The sequence below is a fragment of the Saccostrea cucullata genome, unplaced genomic scaffold (assembly GCF_032062105.1).
Source record: "Saccostrea cucullata isolate Sc308-1 unplaced genomic scaffold, CSIRO_AGI_Scuc_v1 ctg2465, whole genome shotgun sequence".
NCBI classification, from domain to species: Eukaryota; Metazoa; Mollusca; class Bivalvia; order Ostreida; family Ostreidae; genus Saccostrea; species Saccostrea cuccullata.
This window is the reverse complement of record NW_026922292.1, coordinates 10,299-38,176: the sequence shown is the minus strand read 5'-3', so window position 1 is coordinate 38,176 and position 27,878 is coordinate 10,299. Positions and strand designations below refer to the sequence as shown.

Below are 27,878 nucleotides of genomic sequence, written 5' to 3'. Positions count from 1 at the left end.
ACATTTTTTAAGAAAACAAGAGCAACAATTGAATGTGTAGTCTAGATGATACTACTTTTTAACGTTTCTACGCTCAGATGACGTGCGCAAAAACGTCAGAAATAGATACTTTGACGTTACATACCAACCCTAATTTTGTGCAAGGTAAGAATTTCTGTTCTGTAACTGTTTTTCTCAAACGTAAAACTGTGTTTATCACTTTTTCGGTAATTCGGCACTTTGAATGTCTATAAACTACACTTTACAAATTCTAAAACATAATTTACATTTGTAAAGTATTGTTTAGAGTTGTACACCAAAGTCCTTAAATCGCGGATCGAGAAGCTATATTTATCAGATAAATGATATATTGCAGTTGCAAAAGATTGTTTTCAATGTTTGTTTACGCTTGTTGAAACATAGACTATCGCGTAAACTATAGTTTATATATGTTAAATAAAATTTATAATAGTTGGCAAGCATAGTTCACAGTCGATTAACCTAGATTAGATTATCAACTGTAAAACTATGATTAGCTCATGTCTGTAAATTTGGCGTGCAATATTCTCATCTTTTATGTGAACATTTAAATTTTTAAGAAATTAAGATCGGTGACCGATTCAATGCTTATGCACACTTTGTTTTTAATCAAGTTACACAAATCATTTCCACTTCATGTCTTAAAGCATGGTTTATTTGAATCAAATAACAATTTTTCATATTCAAGAAATATTGGTGACCCATGACAACAACCTTATAATCTAAAACGAAAGTAAGATTTTTAATCAATTTTACGATCAAAATCTAGTGATCTACTGAGAACCTCACTTTATTTGAACACAACAATAATTGATTCTTTGATGTCCCAAATTTTCGCTCATTCTATAAGAAATCAAGAGTTTTACACAAGATTAATGATAAATCACAAGAAGGATAACTCTCTGAAAAACAGCTATATCTGAAGATTGCTTTGTGATAAATAGAGCGTCCATTGCTGGACAGAAAAAAATTACTCTATTAGAAGGTATTGTGTTACATTCTCCTTTTCTTTACTAGATGAATGTAATCAAATATATCTTAAGATACTATATTTGGATGATGTTTTGAAAATTTATAGCCAAAAAAGGCGAATCACATTGTCAATCTACAATGAAATGAATGTTTTGACCACAGTTTGTATCCCTCCATTAAAAGTTTCCTACAATTTTGTGTTAATGATTCAATGAATCAGTATAAATTAAGTGATTTATGAGGTTATTAAAATATATGAAGCATTTTTAAATAATTTGTACTTTCGCTTTCACAGACATTAAAAAAATCAATAAGATAAACAAATAAAATGCATTTGTACTCTTAACTTATTAGATTTAATATGGATCCTCGAACGAGTGCGCAAGATGTCATCCGATGTGACCTTTGTGAGACAGCTATAGTACAGAAGTATTGTGATTTCTGTCATGTCAATCTGTGCATTCCTTGTATAGGAAAACATATTTCTGATGACTACGACAAACATAAAGTCGTTCCATACCGAGAAAAAAAGTCAACTTTAATCTATCCTAAGTGCTCAGCACATCAAACAAGAAGCAGCGAGTTTCACTGTGAAACGTGCAAAATCTCTGTGTGTGCTTTGTGTGCTTTATCTGAAACACATAGGGGACATGCAGTTAAATCTCTTTCTGATCTCTTTTATTCAAAGAGGAAAGGTATTGGAAAAGATTCTGAAGAATTAGAAAACTTAATTTCTCCAACGTATGCAGAAATTGCAAATGAAATAGAAACCAAAATAGCTAACTTAGATGGGGAATATGGAAATCTTACAACAACGTTGATGGAATGTGGAAAAGAATGGCACAGAGAAGTTGACTTAATTGTCGAGACATTAAGAATTGAGATAGAGAGGGGAAAAACGAAGCATGAGAATATTCTAAAGGAACATTTGAAAGAAATCAAACAAATACAGACTCTTATTGAACAAACGCTTCTAAATCTTCAACAACTTGAAGATTCCAATGATGTATCTTTGACCATGGAATACATCTCACGAACCAAGACATTAAGCAAACTACCTCCAAAAGTTCAAATATCTCTACCAACTTTCAATTCAATGACAATTGACACAGAGCAGTTTTACAAGCTATTCGGATATTTAACACCATTATCCGTCAAAACAGAGGAAAATGGCTACGAAGTAAAGAAACCAAAGATAACAGCAAAAGAGATGCTGGAGGCACAGGTAAGTGATATTACTTTAACAAATCGATCACATTATTTGTACCTACAGACATTGATATTTGGTTAGATTGGGATCTCTTTCTTCTTTTTATTCTTATTTACTGTTGTTTTCTGGACATATAAGTTCTTGGTTAAGAAATCCACATCAATGGATATATTCTATGCTTTCAGACTTGGGACACAGAGAACATATCCTCTACCGATAAACTGGTGGTGGCAGCCATAGACTTAGGTACTACTTACAGCGGCTTTGCATTTTCCTTTGAAGAAGAATACGAGAACGTTCCTTTGAAGATCAAGTTGAACACCTGGGTAGCAGGCTCCTGTGGTCTCTTGACCCTTAAGACCCCCAACTGTGTTCTTTTCAATAAAGACAAAGTGTTCGACTCTTTTGGTTACGAAGCGGAGAATAAATATTCAGAACTCACATTGAACGAGCAACATGAGGAGTGGTATTATTTTAAGAGGTTCAAGATGTCTATCTTTAACAAAGAGGCAAGATCATCTTTTAATCTTTGAAAAATAAGAATAATTTAAAGTCAGAATTGTTCTGAAGGGGCCGGAAATTTCGCCGTTTATAATGACGAAATCTTCCGGTAACTCTGGTATTCCCAATTAATTTCTTAGGGGAGAACTCTAAACTCACATCTATTTTTCATTTCCCGCTGTTTTTTTTTTAATTTTGAGATACAATCCTAACTTAAGTAAATGCAGAAAATGCTTAAAATAGATATATGTTTGATGAAAATTTAAATAATGTTATTATTAGAAATTTAAGGGGTTAGAATTAAAAAAAAATATTTCTCAATTTATAGCTTTTGTGTTATTATAAGATTCGTTTTAATTTAAGTTTTTATTTAATTAACGGACTGTATATAGTCTTTAAATGGTTAAAATGTTGAACACATATCTTACAGGAACCACTTTCAAAAGCAGTAAAAATAAAATCTATAGACGGAAAGGAGATGGTGGCTTTTGATGTGTTTTCTGCGGCCATTGAATTCCTTAGGAAGCACCTACTTTATTCTCTAGAACAACAAGGTGCAGTGTTCAGAGAAACAGATATATGCTGGGTCTTAACAGTCCCTGCTATCGGGAATGATTCTGCAAGACAGTTTATGAGAGAGGCGGCAGTTAAGGTATAAGCTTTAAATAAGCTTAGAGAAATGTCACCAATTTTAATAAGATTTATTTTTGTTTTATTTTTGAGATTTCTTTTATTATTTATCGTAAGATTTAAGGGGGTCGACTGGGGTATCCATTGTAGTAGTAAAAAAAACGAATGTATTTTTTTAAGCACTTTATCAGAAAATTAACTAGAGGTACTGTGAGCAATGAGCTCACTAAATGAAACCCTCTGCCTCCATATGGTTATGACGGAAAAGTCCATGTTTTATTGTGGCCAGGAAACCCAAACTATGCGTCGGGTCAAAAAGTAAAATAAGAGGTGCACAATGGCAATATGTAATATAGCTTCTGTGAAAGTTTCATTAAATTTCACTCAGTGGTATAAGAGGAGTTGCGGATAAGAGATGGGCACCCCAAAGCGTAAAATACGGACGAACGGATATACCGATTACTATATACCCACCCACTTTTCAAGCGGGGGGTATAATAAAATCGATCAAAAGTAAGAAATCACAAGTTATAAACCCTAATTATAATTTTATACAGGTGACTTTCGATCTCTCAAAGGGACTGCAAGTAATGTCGAGGGATTCGAGAGATAGAAAGTAAATAAAATCCGGAATTTTCAGTTCCATTCATCGAAGTTCTCCTTTTATGGATACCTGAAGTATATATAAATAAAGTCATTATACGTTTTCCATCGTTTTTTACAGGTAATCTATACTTAATGTAAAAGGGATTGTAATGAAGAACAAACACTCCTCTGTCAGGGTTCAGGTCTTATTTATTTAGACACAGTAAGCTTTTGCAAAACAATGTTATTATAGCCCTGAAATATAATAAAACAACAATATAATAGCACATCAATTCAGGTCTTACAGTTGCAATCATATTAATCAGCTATAGATGTAGCTATATTCATAATAATATATTATAGATGATATACATACATGTACATTAACTCTCAATTAAGGGAGATAACTCTTATAGTCAATATATGGACATTACATATCTTCTCCCATATAAAGGCATAAAAATAATACTAATTAAAACAAATAATTCCTCACCATTCTGTGGGAAAAGGCTACCACATAAATGTGTGATGTTTACAGTTGCAATGACATGTATATGGACTCTGTAATTTAATACAGTATACTTTAAAATATATATTCCTTTAAAATAAAATCATCTGTTCACTTTGAACAAAGTTACCAAATATCTGGGTCATAAAAATAACTTGAATAAAACAATTTACACTTATGATATAAAACATTACTGATCTTTACAATCAATAATTCCAATCATATTGATAAAAAAAATAAATATCTTTCTCTCATGGTCATTCATTCCATTAATATAAAGTGAAATTGGGATCTTTAATAAATGAAAATCTATGGAATAGAAAAAAATTACTTGACAATTAGTAATAAGGAAAGTTATTACTTACCAGAAAATGGAAATTGTCAGTCTCAAAATGTCAAAGTCATGGAGTCCATAAAATACAGTCTTGGTCATTTCTCAACAAAACAAAGAATGAATATTTTGGCGGTAAAACCAATGACCACATAAGAATACAACCAATGAAATCCAACTTCAAAACAAACTACCAATAAGAATCAATAACACTCCAAAACCTTTGAGCTGCCCTGCGGTAACTAATCATCTATATACAGTTGTACAGGTAAAGAGCTAAGGATATAAAGGAGCGGATCAAGCTTTTTATACTTTTATCTATAATGGTAGTTTAATTTATTTACATTTAATTTAAAACACTTATTTATTATGTACACATATTATACACACTACTACATTGATATCAACATCTGATTCAATAATCGTATACCGACTAAATAAAACGAATTTCAAAAGTTTCACTACTTATTTGTTCTTATTTAATGGTTACATGAAATCCGAATAGCAATTGTCGGTTTGACTATTCCGCAGCTTGATCGAGTCCTTAACCTGTTCACCAGTGTTCACAAGATTTTTCTTAATCGGTATAGTCCTTGAGAAAGGAATTTCTTGTTCAATATTTGCCATACTGAGATTATGTAGACTGTAATAAAAGTTCATAGCCAATGGGAACTTATAGATTCGAGTATAAACTATAATAATAACTATAACTATAATTTACCAATAATAATCAAATAGTTATATTAACACACGGACTACCCACAGGTGAAGTGCCATCTGTATGTAAAGACCCAATTTACACCTCAATGCCAAGCAGCAGGCGTTAAGTGTTTTCCAGGTAAGTTCAGGCTGCATCAGTTTTACGCTTAAAGCCGACTTAACGGTACCCATGTTTTGGTCCGTGAGATAGAGAACTTCGAGAGAAAGAAGTTCGAGTGATCAGGAGTAAATTTGCTTAGTTATATAGAGAGGAAAAAACGGGACCGGGGGTTCACTTCGAGGGATCAGAATTCGAGCCATCGAGAGTCACCTGTATTACTGATTCTTACATCGATTTTTCAAATAATTGGTAGATTGACGTCGTTGTAGAGTAAATTTCTTCAAGCGGGGGTCATTAAAAATGTCATAAAAAGGGAAAGTATTCAATATAAGATCTGGAAATTCTAAACATACATTTTTTTTAGAATATATCTATTATTTTCCTATTTTTTTGCATAAAACTTTTGTGTCTTTAATATTTTGTAGAATTTTACTAATTTTGACACTATAAGATCACCCTAGAAACCAGGCGGTAGAATTTTGTGTTTTTGCGTAAAATGTATAATATAATATTACTCATAACATATTTTAACTTGAGTTAAAAGTATAGTGTAGTATTCATATAATTTGGCATTTCCCCACATTACCCTTTAGTAAATGTACCTGTTTTTTGAGACGGATTCCTAAAAGTACCCAGACGCTAGATTTTCCCTAAACTTGGCAAGTATACTGAAGTGAGTTACATATGGTATACAAATGTATTATTAAAGACTTTCCCTATTGTGGTTTTCACACAATTAAAACACTGTCAGCTCCTTTTAAAACTTGTGTAACTTCAGAAATGTTAAGAACCATGAAAACTAAAAAAATTAAGCAATCTGCAATAAAAAAAAACCACAGACCCTTAAAGAGGAATTTGAGTTTGAAAAAAAGCAATCTGAGGAGTTTTAATTAAGACTGCAGTTAGAAAACAATTTTTTATACGCAAGGGAAGAATTATGTTATAGGCTTCATGTCCGTCCGTCCGTCTGTCTGTCTGTCTGTCTGCCCATTCCTGTCCGGCCCATAACTTGAATACTATTAGGCCTATGTTTATCAAACTTTGTCAACTGATACTTCTTGGGTAGACGGTGTGTTGCACACAAAAAGTAGGTTGCTCTGACCTTTAATAAAGATGTTATAGCCAAATATGGAAAAATCCTGTCCGGTTCAAACAGTTTTCCGGTAGAAATCTATTAGACCTAGAGCTTTCAAACTTGGCACGTATACATCTAAGGTAGAAGGTGTGTCACTGTGACCTGTAATTTAAGTGATTAAAAAAAAAAAACTAAGTCTTTTAAATTTTAAATTTCATAATCCTAAAATTTTTTTTTTAAATAGTTGTATCCTAAGTAAAAGTGTTGAATAAACTAAAAACTCATTTTTTCATCATATACTTTACAGCAATCTGTAACAAATGTTAATGTTTTGAGAGGAATTCAGTTTGTCCAATAGGCATAATTATCAAGCACTGGTCAAAAAGAATTTTGATAGCAGGATCGTGCATATCATATTAGAGAGACATTTATGAGTTTATTGACGGGAGCTAACTGGCAAGAGCATCTTTAGATCTGATCATGCAGTGTTATCTTAATTTATCTCTTGGGAGTTGGGAAAAAGGAAATGGCCTCATAGTTGCTTTTGTTAATTAAGAGTTCTTGATGGCTATAGTCCAGATAAAGATCTTTCAATTGGTGTAATGTAATTAAAACAAATTGATGTTTTAGTGTATGACTAAAACTAAATTAATATTGTATGATATAATTAAAACTAATTATACGAGGGGTTATGATAAAATTCTTGGACTGAGGCTATAAAATTAGTACTATATAATCTGAGCTTACAAAATTTTTAAAGAACATAAAACAACAAAAAATAAACAAATATTGAAAATTTTAGCTTGATACGTTCATTATTTCCCAAATTATTATGAATTAAAAACGACATTATAGCATCACCCGGCGCTGTCGCCGTTTAGTTTTATGACGTCCCACAACGTCATTGTTTTTCAATGTCTGTTTTTTTCTACCTCATTCACTTATTTTGATGAGATTCTCTGGAGCTGAGGAAGGACTTCAATCCGTCTTGTTTATTACTACACAATGTCATAAACAGCGGCTTTCAATGCATATGATATTCCAAATGGATTAAGTCAATGAAAGAAATTCTCACTTGATTCTGCCAGCATATTTTGCTCTTTGGAGTTCAAAATCTACAACACATGATCAACGTCATTTTTTGACTCGATTGATTTTTCACACCTTGACTTCAAAATCGAAATTAACTGTGCATTCCTTTTCTCTCTGAATCTATTTTAGCATTAAAAACAAGTTATATTGATGTATGTTATTTCCCCGTAGCCAGTTTAAACATTTTCTAGGTGTGTACCAAATTTTCTAGGGGCAAAACTTTATACAATGTTGAAAAAGGAAACCCCTACCCTTTTGACGTCATTTTCAAGGCAATATTTGTTTGGATACTCCATATAAAATTTACGATAAAATTTCATAGAACTTCCAGAATGAGATAAAAATTTACTATTTTTATGGAACAATAGTGTCCATTGGCGGATCCAGAGGGGGGGTTCCGGGGGTTGGAACCCCCCTTTATTTTTTGCCAAGTGGAGAGAGAGGGAGGACGTTATCTGAGAAAAAAATATTTGTTCGTCTAACTAATGTATTGAATAGACAGATTACTCACATTCAGTTTCATCCATTCACCTTCACTATTACTAATTATTTTGATGAGAGAATGATAGAAAATATTCTACTTATTTTTCTTTATTTTTATATATTTTATATATAATATGTAACATGCGATGTTTAACTTGCTAAGAGATTCCTGCGATCTTGGGCTGTGTTGGCTATATATATATATATATATATATATATACACTTTAGTATCATATCTTTTGAAGGAACTATAACATGTATCTCTTTATCTTTTAAACCCCATCAGCATATTACCCCCAAAAAGTTTTCAAATTCTAAAAGAAAATTCTTATTCTAATTCGGAAATGCTGCAGACCCATTCAATTTCATAAGGCTTCAGTAGTTTTCGAACTTGGAGTCATCTTCGCTAGCCAAGGATTCATGAGGAGCTAGAGTAGCGTATCAAAAACCCTTGGCTAGCGAAGATGACTTGGGGTACCATTTCAAAGAAAAAAGGTATGTAAACAAAGATATTATTTACCCACAATATACGATCTTTCTACACGTGTGTGTGTGAATCTTTGCTTGAGAGTGTGTATTGGGGGGGGGGGGGTTATAGGAATATAACCGTGGAACCCCCCCTTTCAAAAATTGCTGGATCCGCCCCTGGTGTCGCAACACATACCTTAATTAACGGGATATTTGGATGTCAAATGTTCATACCATAATAGTTTTTCTTAGCAACAATTAGGTCGAAAAAAAAAATAAAACGTTGCCTTGAGGTTGCGCCCCATGGACATACCATTGCTTACAAAAACATTACTTATTTATTAAAAAATAAAATTTATGATTTATGATTTATTCTGTAGATAGAAAAGACGATGATAACTAGATATTCTAAAATTCATTCATGTACCTAAAGCGGTTTTATTTTTATGGCGCTAGTCCTCGAACTTTTTGATAACCCCTCGTACATGTGTTCATTGAAAAAAAATTACCGGAACATTTCAATTTATATATATTTGCAACAAAATGCAGTCATGTCTCACTTAGAATTTTATAGTCTGAAGAATGATTTAAGTTTCATTTTTTTTTGTTATACTGTTGCATTTCCATTATTTGATAAAATATGCAATTTCATAAAATATGCAATAAACAATTCAAATCTGCAAATGTATATTTGTTAAGCTCTAATACAGCCAGTTTAGAATTATATGATGTATTATTTGCTATAATTAAATACCTACACTGTAAGTCCCTTAGAGATGTATGTACAATTTTTTAAACATGATAAGAAATATTATTATATGATTGAATAATTTCCATCTCTCTGATTGGCTGAGATCCAACTATGTTAGAAAAATATTACGTTGTATTGACCTGCACGTGACGTTCCAGGTCAATACAAGGATTTATTTCCTCTACATTGATCTAAAAATAGATTGGGGAATTCCAAATTGATACAAATTGTTTTTTAAAGCTATTTAAACGACAATGATTGTATTTTCATGTGAACAAAACATAAGCGAATATATATTTTAGGTAAGGGTGGTAATTAAGAAGGTATGAAGACGCCCCCCCCCCCTCCTCCAACACTTTTACTGAACATTATTTTGTTTTTTACTTTTTGGCAGTCAGTTTTCCCTGATAATACTTCTTCCTTTCAAAATCTATCCTATAAAAAGACTGACATTATATATTTCTTTTATGTCCTTTAAAATTGATTTAAAAAATTCAAATAAATACGGCTGGTAAAATTTATTAACGTTTTAATTCTGCTACTCTCTTGTATTTGGCTAGGACTTAATAAAATGCAAACAAGTAATGAGCTCTATCATTTTATCAATTATCAGTGAATCATATAATAAAACAATCATTGCTGGTTTTTGAGGTCAATACAATGATTTAGCCATCTTCGAAGTACAATATTCACCTCGCCCTTCGGGCTCGGTGAATATTGTACTCCTCAGATGGCTAAATTATTGTATTGACCCCAAAAACCAGCAATAATTGTATAAGATCATTGAAATCTTTGCCAATCTGTTAATAAAGGTTACTTGATTTTCTTGCACCGCAACCAATTTATGATTATTGAACAATATTTGACGGGGGTATCATGCTGTGGCAGGGCACTTTATTAGAATATACAATGGAGCCTCATTTATACGGACACTATGGTTCCCAGTCAAATTGTCTGGATATGTGAAGAGTCCCGGCTATCTGAATCAAAAGGTAAACAGGAAAAATTAACGTCAAAAAATTCCGTTACCATGAAAAGACGTCCGGATACTGAAGCATCTGGATATCTGGCGTCCAGTTATCTGAAAGCCCACTGTACATGTATTTGTTTAAGGCTTGCTTACAACTATGATGAGATTTTGATTTTTCTTTAGGCTGGGATATCCGGGAACCAGTGTCTGATAGCACCGGAGCCTATGGTGGGCTTATTATATTGTAAAAAGCTCCCCATGCAGTCGGAAGGCGGTGTCCAGGGATTCGGAGTCTTCTCCAAAGGAAGCAAATATCTAGTTCTGGATTGTGGTACGTATGATTAGTTTCAAATATCCTTATGTATAGCTCACGTCTTATCTTATTATATTATTATTTAACCTATCCTCATCGAAAAACATCTCTTTAACAAGTCAAGTGTTTTTTAAGCTTCACTCTTGGCATGCCATTAGCCTGTGTTATTATCAAAGTTAACGATTTTCTTTGTTTTTGTTAATTGACTTTTTGTGCAAAATTGCTTTTTTCCATCAAATCTCTCGATATGTCCTCTGATATAAAAAAGATAAAAACAGATAATTTAGAAATATAACAGTTTACCTACTACATCAAACAATAATATGATAAGGATAAACATGCATGAGTAGTTCAATCTCTTTATCTCAAACTCAATAAAAAGGCTAAATGACAGAATACAGATATGCAAGTTATAAAAATGCAAATAAAGTGTAAAAAATACTAACGGTAAATGTTGAACTCTGTGAAAAAAAATACTAGTAAAGTAAACAGTCCAGATTGAAATCTTACAGAATCATTACATTATCAATTTGTTTTCATTCAAAATAATAACGTAAATTAAGTCTTTAATTAAAAAATAAGGTCTCATGTTTAGCTCACCTGAGCCTAAGGCTCACGTGAGCTTTTCTGATCACATTTTGTCCGTCGTCCGTCCGTCCGTCCGTCTGTCTGTCCGTCTGTCTGTCCGTCTGTAAACTTTTCACATTCTCAAGAACCACTGAACCAATTTTAATCAAACTTGGTACAAAGCATCCTTGGGTAAAGATGAATTTAAATTGTAAAAATGGAGAGCCAAGTCCCTTCACAAGGGGAGATAATCAAGAAACGACAAAAATAGGGTTGGGTCATTAAAAAGTCTTCTTCTCAAGAACCACTGGGCCAGAAAAGTTTAAACTTATGTGGAAGCATCCTGGGGTAGTGTAAATTTTAAATTGTTAAAATCATGACCCCCGGGGATAGGATGGGGCCACAATAGGGAATCAAAGTTAAACATAGAAATATATGAGAAAAATCTTTAAAAATCTTCTTCTCAGGAACCACTGTACCAGAAATGCCGAACCTTATGTGGAAGCATCCTGGGGTAGTGTAGATTCTAAATTGTAAAAATCATGACACCCGGGGGTAGGGCGGGGCCACAACAGGGAATGAAAGTTTTACATTGAAACATATAAGGAAAATTACCCTATCATACCATATATTACTATAACAAACAACTCAAAAAGAAAATTAAATGATAATTCAAATTCTTTAGATTAATCTATTTGATGTACTGTACATAGATCTTTAGCTGGCTAGTCTGAGAAAAACGGATGGACGAGCAGAGAATTTATAAATTAATTAATTTCAGAGAGCTTCAGTTTCGTAGGCTCACTGCGGGTCAGCAGATGTGACCTGTCATTGGGGATGCTTTCTTCTCCTCGGCACCGGAACTTTCAAGGATCCGTTTTTCTTTTGAGACCGATCGCTGTTAATTCTGTATTTTGATACAGATACTGAGTACATCTGTTTATTAATATTATGAACTATTTCTCTCACAGGAAGAAAGACAAGTAAACAAGATAATAAAGTTTTAAGAAATGTACATTATTGACTTTTCATACAATTAAATGTTCGAATAAGTAATAAATGACAATTATTTAAAAAAAGAGTCGGCAAATATTTAAATAAAAATGTGATCGTTTATAATCGTTTGTAATAATTAGACTGAGTACAGAATTTATTCCTGGAAACAAAGCTTTCATCATCTTTTGAATAATATCAATTGAGAAAAAAAGGAGAAGAAAACAAACGTTTCTTTATGGAAGTAATCCATAACTGTACAACTTACAGATGCATTCAGTTTTTTTTTATTTAAAGGCTTTCTTCATGTACTGGTATTAATCAAGTTAATTAAAGGGATGCCTTAATATTTTAGCAAGGAAAAGGGATTCTCCGATGTTTTGCAGTCGGTAATAACCTTCAACCCCTTTAGCCAGTATATTAACCCGTCATCCCAGTGCCAGTAGCATAATTCGGTCAAATATTTATTATTCACGAGGGGTGCCTTATAATAAATCACAGGCATCTGAATTTTTATCAGTAAGTCTCTAAATTAGCCAAAAACCGAAACATTCTACCCCCTCTATATAAAGTATAAATACACAAGGCGTGCAACGCCATTTTGACCCCCTGTTCGATTTAGGCCTCAATTTAACACATAAATCGGATATGCCTACTGGTTTTCGTGTAGCATTGGGTTAAAATATGATACTTCTCGCTATATATTTCTTCCTAAATTTTAAATCCAACGCGTTGATAATTTTATCAGCTAAACTTCATTCTGACTTCGAATTTCGTCACAGGGCCCGATCTCATCAGCTGACTTCACGGAAATTTAATTTCGACACCAAATGCTCCCATACATTTACTTTTTTAATACAACAATTATAAATTTATTTCATTGACAAACAAAATCAGAGAAAAATTAAAAACCGAAAGATTATGTTGTCTTGATAGTCTTGATTTTAATTAGCATATGTTATATGTGTTAGAAATAAATCATAGGTAGAGGCTTTGTCGATAGGTAGCGCCTTATGAAAGTTTCCGGTGTCGATACATGCCACAAAGCGGTTAAAGAAGCTAACCGCTTAATCAATCAAACCAAAATTTATGTAAAGGTGTGATTTCAAATTTGAATTACCTGACGGTTAAGTTTGTCAACTTTATTTGATGCTGGCGTAAACCGTACTACATGTATAAATGGCGAGTTCAAATTGATTTAGTCCAATGTTAAATAAGGGTTAGAGGGTGTTGAAAGTTGTGATTTAGATAAAGTATTAGGTTTTCACTACATAATTTGAAAATTAGTTCTTTTTGTCATTAAACCGGTAGCATCGTATGAAATAAAACAAAGTTGTATTTTATTATGGTAAAAAAATAGGTGTTTACATTCAAAATTGACGACAATTTGAATTAGGTTATGGCAAGATCAACATTATTTCTTTAAAAAACAAGATGTGTTTGTGAAACACTATGCGCCCGGCGGGAACAAATTAAAAAAAAAAAAAACATATTTTAGCATAAAGGTCACAGTGAAGGTCACAAAGCCATTGATCTTGATGTCATTTGAAAGATCTTTAGTGATGTATGCATACCAAATATGAAGTCTTTATCTTTCATGGTTCAAAAGTAAGTTATGGATTAAGGTTCAAAAAAGTTATTTTTAGTATATGACACAGTCAAGGTCACAAGGTCATTGATCTTGATATCATTTGAAAGATCTTGATTAGTTATGTATGCATACCAAATATGAAGTCTCTATCCTTCATGGTTCAAAAGTTATGGAGCAGGTTCAAAAAAAGCTATTTTTAGCATATAAGACACAGTCAAGGTCACAAGGTCATTGATCTTGGTGTCATTTGAAAGAGCGTTATTAGTGAAGTATACATGCTAAATATTAAGTTTCTATCTTTTGTGGTTCAAAAGTTATAGCAAAGGTTACACTTTGCAATAAAACCTCTATTTTGAGCATGTAGATCACAGTCAAGGTCACAAGGTCATTGACCTTTGCGTTATTTGAAAGAACTTCATTAGTAGAGTAAGCATACCAAATATGAAGTCTCTACCTTTCATGGTTCAAAAGTTATGGCGAAGGTTAAAGTTTGTAGACAAACAGACAGACAGGACAAAAACAATATACGCCTCGGATCTTTCGATCCGGGTGCATAAAAAATATTTTTCATTAAGCTTATGACGTAGCATCGTTTTTGAAAGGGGGGGGGGGTGGGGCGGAGAAATAAAAAATTACTTACCGGAAAAAAGTTATCCAGCCAAAAAAAAAGGAAAATTTGTTTGCGCAATCTCGAAAATTCTATTTCCTTTAGTGGGTGGAGGGTGGGGGGAAGTGGGGGATGTAGGCGAACTTCCTTCAACGCAAATTTCTTTCAGTATCACACTTTCTTTTCTTCCTACAATTACTGCATTACTTATATTACTTTACTTTTGCAGAAAAATTGGGGGGGCCAACCAGCTTTTCAATGAACATTTCAATAGAAAAAAAGTTTTAAAAAATTTGGGGGGCACGCCCCTTGCTACGTGCCTGTAAACAATGTCCTTCATTTTTCATAATTTATTTAGTAATGTTTCATTTTTTCTTAATTAAGCGGTTAGTTTTGCTAACCGCTTTATGGCATGTATCGACATCGGAAACTTCCATAAGGCGCTACCTATCGACAACGAAAACTTCAACAAAGCTTCCAGGCCTACGATTTCTTTCTAACACATATAACATATGTTAAATAAAATCAAGACTATCAAAACAACAAAATCTTTCGGTTTTTAATTTTTTTCTGATATTGCTTGTCAATGAAATAAATTTATAATTGCTCTTTTAAAAAAATTATTGTATAGGAGCATTTGGTGTCGAGATTAAATTTCCGTGAAGTCAGCTGATAGCGATCGGACCATGTGACGAAATTCGAAGTCAGCATGAAGTTTAGCTGATAACTTTATCAACGCGATGGATTTAAACTTTAGGAAGAAATATATAGCGAGAAATATCATATTTGAACCCAATGCTACAAGAAAACTAGTAGGCATATCCGATTTATGTGTTAAATTGAAGCCTGAATCGAACAGGGGGTCGAAATGGCGTTGCACACCTTGTGTATTTATATAAAGAGGGGGTAGAATGTTTCGATATTTGGCTAATTTAGAGACTTGCTGATAAAAATTCAGGTGCCTGTGATTAATTATAAGGCACACCTCATGAACAATAAATATTTGACCGAATTATGCTACTGGCACAGGGAGGACGGGTTAATTACTGGTTAAAGGGGTTGAAGGTTATAACCGACTACAAAACATCGGAGAATCTCTCGATCGAGTTTCATTTTCCTTGCCAAAATATTAAGGCATCCCTTTAATTAACTTAAGTAATACTAGTACACGAAGAAAGCCTTTATATGAAAAAAAAACTGAATACATTTGTTAGTTGTACAGTTATGGATTACTTCAATAATGAAACGTTTGTTTTCTTCTCCTTTTTTTCTCAATTGACATTATTTAAAAGATGATGAAAGCTTTGTTTCCAGGGATAAATTCTGTACTCAGTCTAATTATTATGAACGATTATAAACGATCACATTTTAATTTAAATATTTGCCGAATACTCAGTATATGTTTGTTTATACATATCGTGCTTGAAAGACTCTTTTTAAATAATTGTCATATACCATTTACTTATTCGAACATTTAATTGCACAAAAAGTCAATAATGTACATTTCTTAAAACTGTATTATCTTGTTTACTTGTCTTTCTTCCCGTGAGAGAAATAGTTCATAATATTAATAAACAGATGTACTCAGTATCTGTATCAAAATACAGAATGAACAGTGATCGGTCTCAAAAGAAAAACGGATCCGTGAAAGTTCCGGTGCCTAGGAGAAGTAAGCATCCCCAATGACAGGTCACACCTGCTGACCTGCAGTGAGCCTACGAAACTGAAGCTCTCTGAAATTAATTAATTTACAAATTACTTGCTCGTCCATCCGTTTTTCTCAGACTAGCCAGCTAAAGATCTATGTACAGTACTCCAAATAAATTAATCTAAAGAATTTGAATTATCAACTTATTTTCTTTTTGAGTTGTTTGCTATAGTAGCCTTTACAGTTACCTAATTTCAGAATCAATAGAGCATGAAAGACAATTAAATTTGCAACATCAACATATTTTTTTTTTCGTTCTGAGCACTTTTGGACGCCACCAATGGAGAAAATTAGGGAGAAAATTTTGAAATTGACCTTCCTGTCTTTCAAACTGAAAATCTCAGGTTGATATTTTGAAACATACATTTGTGACATCAGTCTGGGATGTTATTGGTTTTACCATTTAGTTAATTACTACAAAAGACAATGTGTCTGCTTCTTCGCTGATGACATTGAACAAAGATATGCATGCTTTCTTTAATATCATCACTCAATGAATTTTTTGTTATTCTACACTGAACATATTCCATGAAAGCATGCTAACCGCTTTTCAGTCCTTTCAGTACTTTGATTTTTTTAATACTTCTAAAATCATTTAGATCGACCAAAATAGTACTAAGTAACCATTCATTTAATCAAAATCTAGTTTATCTCCATATCCTTCAAATATGGGAAAGGATAATGACTTTATACAATCTCTTTAATCTGACTAAAATGTGACCGTGCCGGTGTAACGACGAAAAGTGACCCCAGTAGAATATTGACCGGGGGTCATTTTTCAACGTAGAAAGTTGACCCCCAGGTCAATATTCTACGTAGAAAAACGACCCACTTTTCTGTAGAAATTATGGCCTTGGGGTCGTTTTTCTCCGTGTGCATTGTAGAAAAATGACCCCGTAGAATAATGACCCCTTGTCATTTTTTGATGCAAAAACATTCGTTTTGGTAGTAATATTCTTGTTATGAGAATGTATACGGGTAATATCAAGCTGCCTTATGCTTATTTTTGAAAGCATTTAAGGCTAGATAACGAAATCAAAGCTTAACAATATCTTACAATAAAATGCTTTCTTTGTTTGTTATAACTGGAATTAACGGAAGCAGCTGTTGCAGAAAAAATACATAAAAGGAGTGCGCGTCTTTCCAAATATTAACACATGTAGTGTCGTTTTCTGCGTTCTACATGTACTTAAATGTAATATGATTTAATAAGTTGTTTACCGATAGAAATTAAAAACAATTGTTGGATGATGAAAAAGTGATTACTTAATGTTATTCTTATGGCCCCGTAAACGAAGTTTCGGTGGTATATATGTAGGACTCCAAAGTGCGATGGGACTCCAAAGTCCGATGGTCACGCCAAAGTCCGATAGTCTGCGCAAAACCCCGATGGTCTGACACGCCAAAGTCCGACGGGGCGGAAAACAATTAACGTTTATGACGTCATAGTAGTACTGCGCCCAAACCTCAATGCCGCGACATGCAAAGGTCTTTAGAATAAGTATAAATAAATGCGATAACTAACCCTTAACTCTCAGGCAGGTGCGAGACTAACGCTCGAAAAGTGTGTATTAACAATAACCTAAATATCAAAATAAGCAAAATCAATAATAAAAATTGTATTCGAGGACGAATTCAGAAATGATTGCTTTTGAATGGAGGACAACGGCGTCAAGGATTGACGTCGGATTATTGTGACGTCATAAACGTTGATTGTTCATTCGCACCATCGGACTTCGGCGTGTCAGACCATCGCACGTCAGCGTCGCGCGTCTCATTGGAAACGAGCCATCGGACTTTAACGTGGCCATGGGACTTTGGCGCATGTAAAGACAATGAGCCATCGGGGTTTGGCGAGACCATCGGACTTTAGAGTCTTACATATATTTTTTTAACTGTCCGTCCGTCTGTTTGTATACTTGAGCGCATTGATCTTGCCCATATAAACTGAGTGAGAATATGGCTTTCATATTTCACAGTTGTATTTTTATGAGAAGACCCTTTTTTGTGTACAACCAACTTTGACCTTATGACATTGATCTTGGAGTTTGAGACACAGACACTTTTACCCCAAAATTCCACACTTTAACTTTAGCATTAACTTTTGGACGGTATGTGCTAGGACTTTATATCGAAGTAATGGCCTGATAGACCAAAAGAGTTCATTAATTTGCAAAGAATCAGATAGATTAAATAATCAGTACGTACTGGTTCCTGCCGACAAAGCAGGTAACAATATTACCTTCGTTTGTAAGGCTCATTATACAAATAATATTTTAGAAGAACTTGGATTTAATTCTACAAGAGGTAAACCTTCTAATACATACTCATACTCCCCTTTCTGAAGAAAAAATTCTTGAAAATCATATGTCAGTTTTGAATATTTTAATATTCCACAGCGTTAAAATGAATTTGAAATACTCTATATATATTGGATACCGAAACATCATAAGAATCCTTACAAACAAAGATACATTGCGGGTTCCCGTAAATGTTCAACGTCTCTTTCGTTACATCTCACTAAGATATTGACAGAAATGAAGGAAAAACTTGAAGAGTACTGTGTAACAATATATTCAACAAGTGGTGTGAATCAGATGTGGATACTCAAAAATTCCAAAGGAACTTTGGAACAATTTGAAATCACAAGATTATACCAAGATCAACAGCTTAAAAACTTCGACTTTTTAACTTCATACACAACCATTTCCGCGATAAATTAAAGTTTAGACTTTTTGATATCATTGAGAGCTGCTTTTTCGGTAAAAAATGTAATCGTTAATTCTCTTACCTGGTAATTGGTCATTTGAAAAATTTTGTTGAAACACACTCTGATTTCACTCACAAGCAAATGTACTCTGAGTTTGACATCAAAATGATGCTTAAGTTTTATCATTGAAAAAATCTATGTGGTATTTGGAGACCAGGTCTTCAAACAATCTACTGGAATTTCCATATGGGTACCGATTGCGCTCCGTTGTTAGCAAACCTATTTTTGTATTCTTATGCAGCAGAATTTGTGCAACATCTTATGCATGAAAAGAAGAAAACACTAGCTGTGACCTCCAACTCGACATTTAGATATATCGACGACGAATTGTCAATTAACAATGGTAATTTCCATTCCTACTTCGATACGATATATCCTGAAGAGCTTGAGATCAAAGATACACAAAGTCTGACACATTTGTTTCATACTTTGATATTTTACTTGAAAAAGACGTTAATGGTAATCTCACAACCAAGGTATATGATAAACGTGATGACTTTAACTTTTCTATCGTCAACTTCCCTTACTTACGCAGCAATAAACCCTAATCACCTGCATACGAAGTGTATATTAATTATATCTCAATTGATTCGATATGCAAGAGCATGATCTACATATACACCGTGTATATCCCAACATGCAGGGTGTATACTATGTTTTGCGCGGGGTGTATGCTTCCGAAGCGAGAGAAAGGGGGTCAATGTAGTTTTTTTGTCCATTTTCTCAACTTATGGATATTTTTCGCCAGAAAGCATAAGCCTATGGAAGAAAGCATTATCTAAGGAGTATATGGATACCTATGAATCCACTGGACACCTTTTAGTTTTCTCAAACACCTCAACACAATTCTGAGGATCGGAGCAAGATTAACGCTACAGTGTGTTAATGATCAAATATCAGAAGAAAGCTTTGCTTTATCATCACTTTTATATTGTTGTTAAATACATGTTTACTATATAAACTTTTGTACAAATTGTGTGTAAATAAAACAGTTTGTAAATAAAGATATTGACAAAAAATCAATGTTGTGTTGTCCGGGGTGTATGCAACATGTTGTACGCGGGGTGTATACCCCATATTTTTCTTAAGATTGTTATTGCGAAGTATCAATGGAAATATTATTTACACAGGTTTATAAGCTACAGGCAGTGTTGATAAAAGACCTAAATACTAATGTCCAACCAAAACGTCAAGTCCATAAAATTTTGAAAAATGAACAGAAAAGGAGATTATTAAAACAATCGTATTCATACATAATATAGGCGCTAGATGTGCAAGAAGCGATCGTTATCTGAATTTATGCTACATTTTAGATAGCGCAATGGTCTAAATTTACGTAATCATAAAATATAAAATCTCTCCAAAGGGGGCCCTCCTTCCCCCTCCTCAATCCCTGCATTGAGAACACTTTCTTCGGATCGTTTTAATCTAAATATTTTGCCTGTAACAAATGATAGAAACACTACATGAATGGTGTATTATGGATAAATCTCTTTTTTGTTTCTGCAACTTTTATGTTATTAATACATGTATTCTTAAGCATTTATAACAATGATTTAAAATCTTTTTGAAGTGGGGGGGATACCTGAAAAAAAATTGACATAAGTTGACTAGCTATAAAAAAGGGGGGGGGGGCTTATCGAAACTCAAAACTCCAATTTCAGATAAGGTTGAAGGTCCCATCTTTTTTCAGTTATAATTCTCCTTTTTCCACTTAAACATACTAGATAATCATTGTTTGACTGCTGCAACAAATAAAAAGGGGGGATAACTTTCGATGAACATTTTCTGAAGTGAAAAGTTGTGTCGGAACAAAAAGGGTGGATACTACGTGTTTGTATGATATCTTAAATTATTTAATTTTCCTTTCAATTTTTGCAATATGTGGATACATTTTTCCATATCTGAAAAGATTTCATACTTTGCAAGCATATTATACATTTATAGCCAGCTATAAAAATGCACATTTGTAATAAGGGACGACAATTTTCTTACGGCATGCACAATTAAAAAAAGCTGTTTTTGGTTCAATTACAATTTTACGTTGACGTGTAATTAATATCAATTAATGCTAACTGTCCTCTAATTTATTAGTAAAGTTACCCCCCCCCCCCCCTCCAATGACCTAAGACACAAACACGCCCTTCCCGGACCCATTCCTAGAAAATATGTACTTAGTAAAGTACAATACAATGCCTCAATATAAAGCAAAAAGTTCACTGCCAAATGTGAGCTACTTGCAGGGGGCAAAGTACACAGCATATAAATACTACATGAAGGAAAACATTTTTGCGGGTTTTATGACATTAGAAAAAGCTTAATATTTTCAATAAAAGGGGTATGGAGATAACGCACAGTATTCAATCTTAAAGTCCATAAAACAATACAAAACAAGAGCAGAGCCTCCAAAACATCAGAGGTGGATCAGGTGCCATGAAGGAGTGAGCATCCCCTGCTGACCGGTCACAACTGCCGTGTGCTCATTGTCATGATCGTGAAATAACGGAAAAATCCGTCGTCAATTTAGTGTATCAATAATGGACTTACAATTTGTATGAAAAACGTCAGTCAGCATTTGACTCAATGATAAATTCTATTTGCTGACAAGGTCATTGTATCCACCATAGAACTTACGAAATGGTGACTTTAAACGAGACTGCTGATATTTTCGTTTCATCAAATTGCTTGTCAATAATTTACCTCGTTTTAAAAATTGTTCATAGTAGAGCATGCTCTTGGGTATCGAATCAACTGAAATATATACACTCCATATGAAGTATCAATTAAAAAATGTTGAAAAAAGGTTAAACAGGATAATGAGGAAATGTTAAATGTTCAAAATGATGCATGTGTGAAGTATTTATTAAGGAATGATCTGAATAAGGTGTCTTTAAATCGAAGGTATGAATTGTTGGTTATCACATTATACAGTTAAACAAAGCACCCTGTACATTTACTTCCATAAGCATGCAAAGCCAAAAGTACGATTAACATGTATTTTTTTTTTCAGGAAATCGAATTCATGAAGTTATGCTATTACAACACTGGTGAATACTTTGATTGATTGATTGTATACTGTTTAACGTCCCTCTCGAGAATATTTCACTGATATGGAGACGTCACCATTGCCGGTGAAAGGCTGCAAATTTAGGCCTATGCTCGGCACTTACGGCCTTTGAGCAGATAGGGATCTTTATCGTGCCACACCTGCTGTGACACGGGGCTTCGGTTTATACGGTCTCATCCGAATGTGAATAATTCAAAAAATAGATATATAACTTTCACAAAAGTCAATTGTTAAGAATTTTTTAAATGATATTTCAGACAATGATACTATAAAGTAAAGAGAGGGGTATACACCCCACGTACAACATGTTGCACACACCTCGGACACAACATTGATTTTTAGTCAATATCTTTATATACAAACTGTCTTATTTAGAGACAATTTGTACAAACATTTATATAGTAAACATGTATTTAACAATAATATTAAAGTGATGATAGAGCAAAGATTTCTTCTGATATTTGATCATAAACACAGTGTAGGTTCAATCTTGCTCCGATCCTCGGAATTGTGTTGAGGGGTTTGAGAAAACTAGAAGGTGTCCAGTGGATTCACAGGTATCCATATACTCCTTAGATAATGCTTTCTTCCGTAGGTTTATGCTTTCTGGCGTAAAATATCCGTAAGTTGAGAAAATGAATAAAGAATCTACATTGACCCTCTTTCTCTCGCTTCGGAAGCATACACCTTGCGCACAACATAGTATACACCCTGCATGTTGGGATATACTCGGTGTTAAATGAGGTAAGCCATTGACAAGCAAGTTGATGAAACATGAATATTCGTTTAAAGTCATCATTATGTAAGTTCTTTGGTCGATACAATGACTTTGTCAGCAAATCCAATTTATCATTAAGTCAAATGCTTACTGACGTCGTGCTAATGGTTAGTCCATTATTTTTACATTGAATTGACGATGGATTTTTTCGTTATTTTCCGATCATGACAAGGATCACACGGCGGATGTGACACGTCAGCAGGGGATTCCCACTCCTCCATAGCACATGATCCACACCTCTAATGTTTTGGAGGTCCGTGTTTGCTCTGCTCTTATTTTGTATTGCTATTGAATACTGTTCGTTATCTCAATATCCTTCTTCCATACAGATGTATATATGTAAGTTTAAATGTAAGAGCTAAGGGAATTGAATTCATATAGTTAAATAACGTTGCTTTTCTTGTTTCTATGCTATGTTTTTGGATTTTTTAAAGAAATCAAAGTTTATAGCTATCAGAAACGCATCATACCATTTTTGAAACAAACCTTTGAATCATAAAAAAAACACCTCAAAATACCGTATAAGAGGAAATTTTAGCGAGACGCAAATTTAGCGATTTGTCCTAAAAATTGGTATTTTATTTTTAGCGAGAAATAATTTTAGTGATTTTAAAGTGTTCACTAAAGAAGCTATTACAAATAGAACGCAGTTAATTTTTAGCGATATCTAATTTTAGCGATCTCAGCACCCTAGCTAATAATGCCAAAATTAAATCCTCGCTAAAAATTCTACTTATACGGTATAAGAATAAATTTATGCTCCTCAATATTCATTGGAACTCTGCAAGCCAAAAATAAATCCATACCAGATATATTGAAAGTGATGCTACTATTAGGATATGCTTTCAAATATATGTTTGAAAGAATTAAAATACATAAAAAAAATCCCCTAACTTGCATTGGAAAGCATGAAAAAATATCAGGAGACACATTTATAAAGTTTTATTGTATAAAAAAGTAGGGGGTCAAAATTCTATGGGGGTCATTTTTCAACGTGTGTGGAGTCGTAGAATTACTGGTCTTGAATAATTTTCTACAGTCGAAAAATGACCCTACTTATCGTGGAATATTACCCGGGGTCATTTTTCTACGTAGAAAAATGACCCCTTGGTCAATATTCTACGGGTGTCACTTTTCGTCGTTACACCGGCACTTAAATTCCTTAACATCAACATAAATTAACTATTGAATCTGAATCTTGATGAAAGCAGATACAAATCCCTCTTTCCTTCCATTTATAAGTATGAAAAATGCATACAATCACAAAAAGCAGGTAAACTGCATAGATATCCAAAGGAGTAAAAACCTACTATCTTTGATCTGTGTGCTAGCTATAGGCACGTACGTTGCAACGCATATAAAGAGGGGGGATGAAAAGGGAGGAGAGGAGAAAACCGAAATATTTTTTTGAATAATTTATATACAAATATATTTTTGAATATATGAAGCCTCTAAACTGCACTCCATTGAAAATTCTTTTCATGGACAAGTTAAAGTGAGGGAGGGTCAATTCTCAGATTCGATTCCTCCCCTTTTTTAAATCGTACTCAGTATGTAGGGTCTGAGTTATGGTGAAGATAAAAGATGCGATGGGAATAGGGACTTTGAACGAAAAAAAAATTCAATGTTAAATCAGCAACATATCTACATGCAATCATACAATATACTGAAAACAAAGGACAGCATTAGCGCCAACTGATATCATATGAAATTGTTTTGAATTTATCTCAATTAAATAAAAAGCATGTAAAAGCATGTAAATTTAAATTGCGATGTCAAACAAGTTTTATTATTTCTACCTAGCTTTTTATTAAATGAAGTAAATTATACCTATATTTCCTAGATTCTGCAATATGCTTGCAAAAGGGCAGATAATTTAATTACATGCATGTATTTTCAATGAACTGCATTATGTAATTGGCGGCATTACTCATAAAAAATGTTAGCAAAAAAGTAACGTCAAATTAATATTCTAGAATTTCACGTAAAATAACGTCATTTTGACGTCACTGAAAATGACACCAACACTGTGCGCAACGTCTATATATTTGTATTCATTATAGGGATGTCAACAAATATTCGAATATTCATTAGGTGAATTGATATTCGAATATAAATTAAAGGTTTGAATATCTGGATTTTAGATATACACGTATTGAAAAGAGGGGAAAATTTGGAAAGCTTTATCAAAAAGTGAATCAAGTTCGTACTTGCAGTAAGATTTGACTTAAGGGAAAGAAAGACCTTTAGCTAAAAGAAATACTTGTCGTTCAATTTTCTTTTATATTTTAAATATTATATATCTAATCAAGTATGTCCCGCATACCTTAAAGCAGATATATCTATATAGGTTCCTGGACATTTTTGTGAGATATTGAGTGGCAAATACTATACCCCACAGTGTCTAAGTGAAGTTTTGATCCTCAATGTTTCTGGGCCCTTTTATCGGTCCATAATTATGGATTTTTTTCAGCATAGATAAAAAAATATGTCAGCAAACATGTGTCTTTTAAAATATTTTAGAGTATGAATAAGGTTAACAATTAAAAATAAACCCAATATTCTTTGGTCACTCAGCATCTGGCGACAGAAAATTAAGTACATTTTAAGCCATTTAAACAACAAAAACATTATTTTGCAAAAAATCCTATTATTCCATATTTGAAAATTTACGTTGAAATGCGAGTTTGTCATGTTATTGATTAGCTGTAAAAATATCAATTGGTGAAGCTGAGCTCAATATTGCACAGGGCATAGTTAAACAAGCCATGAGCTTGAAAAAAAGTGTCATGATTATATTTCTCGAGTACGGAAAAAAAACTCAACTATGACGTCACACATTTGCAAAAAAGTGAAATAAGACATAAAAAAAAATACAAAAAATAAAACAACTATGTCAAAATTTTTATCGTGTTCCCTAATTCATAGAATATCCCAGCATGTACTGCCAAGAATCCGTTTTTATGATATTATAATTCCCGTGTTTTACCGTGTATAATCTTACTTCACTACGAGATTCTCTATTACGTCAGTGACTCGTTGGACGCGCAGTGTAGGGAAACAATAGCGTCGATCAATCTATTCCGTAATTTGATAATATTTGCAACAAAGTTTGAATCTTTTTAGATATTTTTTATACAAGATGGTGAACTCAAACAAACAGTCAAAAAATAATACACGTACAGTGATTTCAATCTTGTTTTGTACATATTTTATCAGAGATTATGACGTAATTAAACCGAGTCATGTTACCATGCATCCGTCGTTCCCTTAAAACAAATTTAAAAGTCGTTATAAGGAAATTGGCTAAAAGTAATTAATTTTAATTTTTTTTCCATAAGATAATTGTTCTGCGTGGTATAAATTTGTAAAAGTTATCAGTGTTAACTTGGTAAGACAATCAATTATTCTGGAACAAACAAATTCGAAAGAATCCTTTAAATTTTCAAAAAAAAATCATTTCGGATGTCAACTCTTACTATATTTTGTAAAAATATTTTAAGAATAACTGCAATTACAAAACTCTACATGAAAATTTATTCTAAAATAATAGCATAAAAGATATGTTGCTTGACAAGATAGTGAAGATATATATTATATTTTAAATGCAAAATGTATTATTTTATCGAATTTTCGAATGTAGTAGATACTGTTAATTCCTACATATATGTGTTGAATTTATTATCGCGTTATTTCGCGAGATGCACCGATCGCTAAACGAAATTACTCGCTTTTATTTGCCTGTGAAGGACTTCAAATCTTGACCTTTACTCGGCACTCAGATTGAGCAATGAGAGGTCTTTCTCGTGCCAAAGTCTGCCGCTGATACGGGGCTTCGATTTCTAAGGTCTCATCCAAAGGACAAAATATTCACTTAAAAAATCTGAGCGCATGTGAAGGAACAGTTGCTACCCATTTTTTATCGGCTTAGATCAGTTGCGACCGAGATTCGAACTCACGACCTCCTGATCACGAAGCGAGCGCTCTACCGAGTGCTCCAGCTCAGTCGGTACCGTTCGCAGTAGCTTAGTCGGTAGAACGCTCGCTTCGTGATCAGGAGGTCATGAGTTCGAACTCGGCCGCGACTGACCTAAGTCGATATTATCGAATATCAATTATTGACAATTTTGACATCCCTAGTTTATTATGAATTATAAAAAAAATCTCTTTCGTTTCTAAAAACATTCATACAAAAGGATTTAAAGTGAAAATGGGCAATCAATGAACTTCTTATTCAAATGTCAGTGATATATATTTGGGAGTTCTTAAAACATCTCTGTATTTTATAGGAGGAACAATAGATATCACCGTTTATGAAGTGCAACATAATCTTAACCTAAAGGAGCTTTACAAAGCTAGTGGAGGGTCAGGGGGAGGGACTCATTTAGATGAGGCCTTCAGACAAATGTTGATCAAAATAGTTGGAGCCCCCATCCTCAATGACTTTGCCCGCTCATATACAGATGATTATATGGACTTGTTTAGAGAATTCGAAACCAAGAAGCGTAACTTTACTGGTAACAAAAAAGACAAGGTCAACATAAGAATTCCAATATCTCTGGTAGAGACTTTTGAAGAGGACACAGGGGAGGATATAAAAGAGGCTACAGAGAATACCACATATTCAGGAAAAATAACATGGATTCGGGGCAAAATTAGAATAACAGCAGAAGTGATGAAGAGCTTCTTTGAAGAGGCAGGGGATCAAATTGTGGATCATGTTAAAGACGTATTAAAGAAACCGGAGATCTCAGGAACCAACAACATTATGATGGTCGGAGGATTTTCTGAATCACCTATTCTACAGGACATGATCAAGCAATCTTTTCCAGATATGAGAGTTATCATTCCCCCCGAACCAGGGGTTGCAGTTCTGAAAGGGGCAGTGCTGTTTGGACACAACCCTGTCACAATTTCCTCTCGTATTGCCAAATAAAGCTAATATAATCCACCTCAATCCAAGTATTGGAACAACTGAAAAAAAGGGATTCTCAGAAATATCACCGAAGACATTTATCATTAAATTAAACGAGTATGACAGAAATAAGTTTTCGCATTTTTAGCCGGCTA

General features: G+C 33.4%; 1 protein-coding gene across 1 annotated transcript; it reads left to right on the top strand.

The window, feature by feature from the left end:
- Positions 1-944: 944 nt before the first annotated feature.
- Positions 945-27,878, top strand: LOC134261555 (heat shock 70 kDa protein 12A-like). The gene is made up of 7 exons (XM_062743980.1): positions 945-1,003; positions 1,345-2,215; positions 2,386-2,709; positions 3,132-3,353; positions 10,598-10,745; positions 15,345-15,347; positions 27,098-27,878. Exons 2-7 carry the CDS (start codon positions 1,352-1,354, stop codon positions 27,742-27,744), a joined length of 2,208 nt encoding a protein of 735 aa, XP_062599964.1. The 5' UTR covers positions 945-1,003; positions 1,345-1,351; the 3' UTR covers positions 27,745-27,878.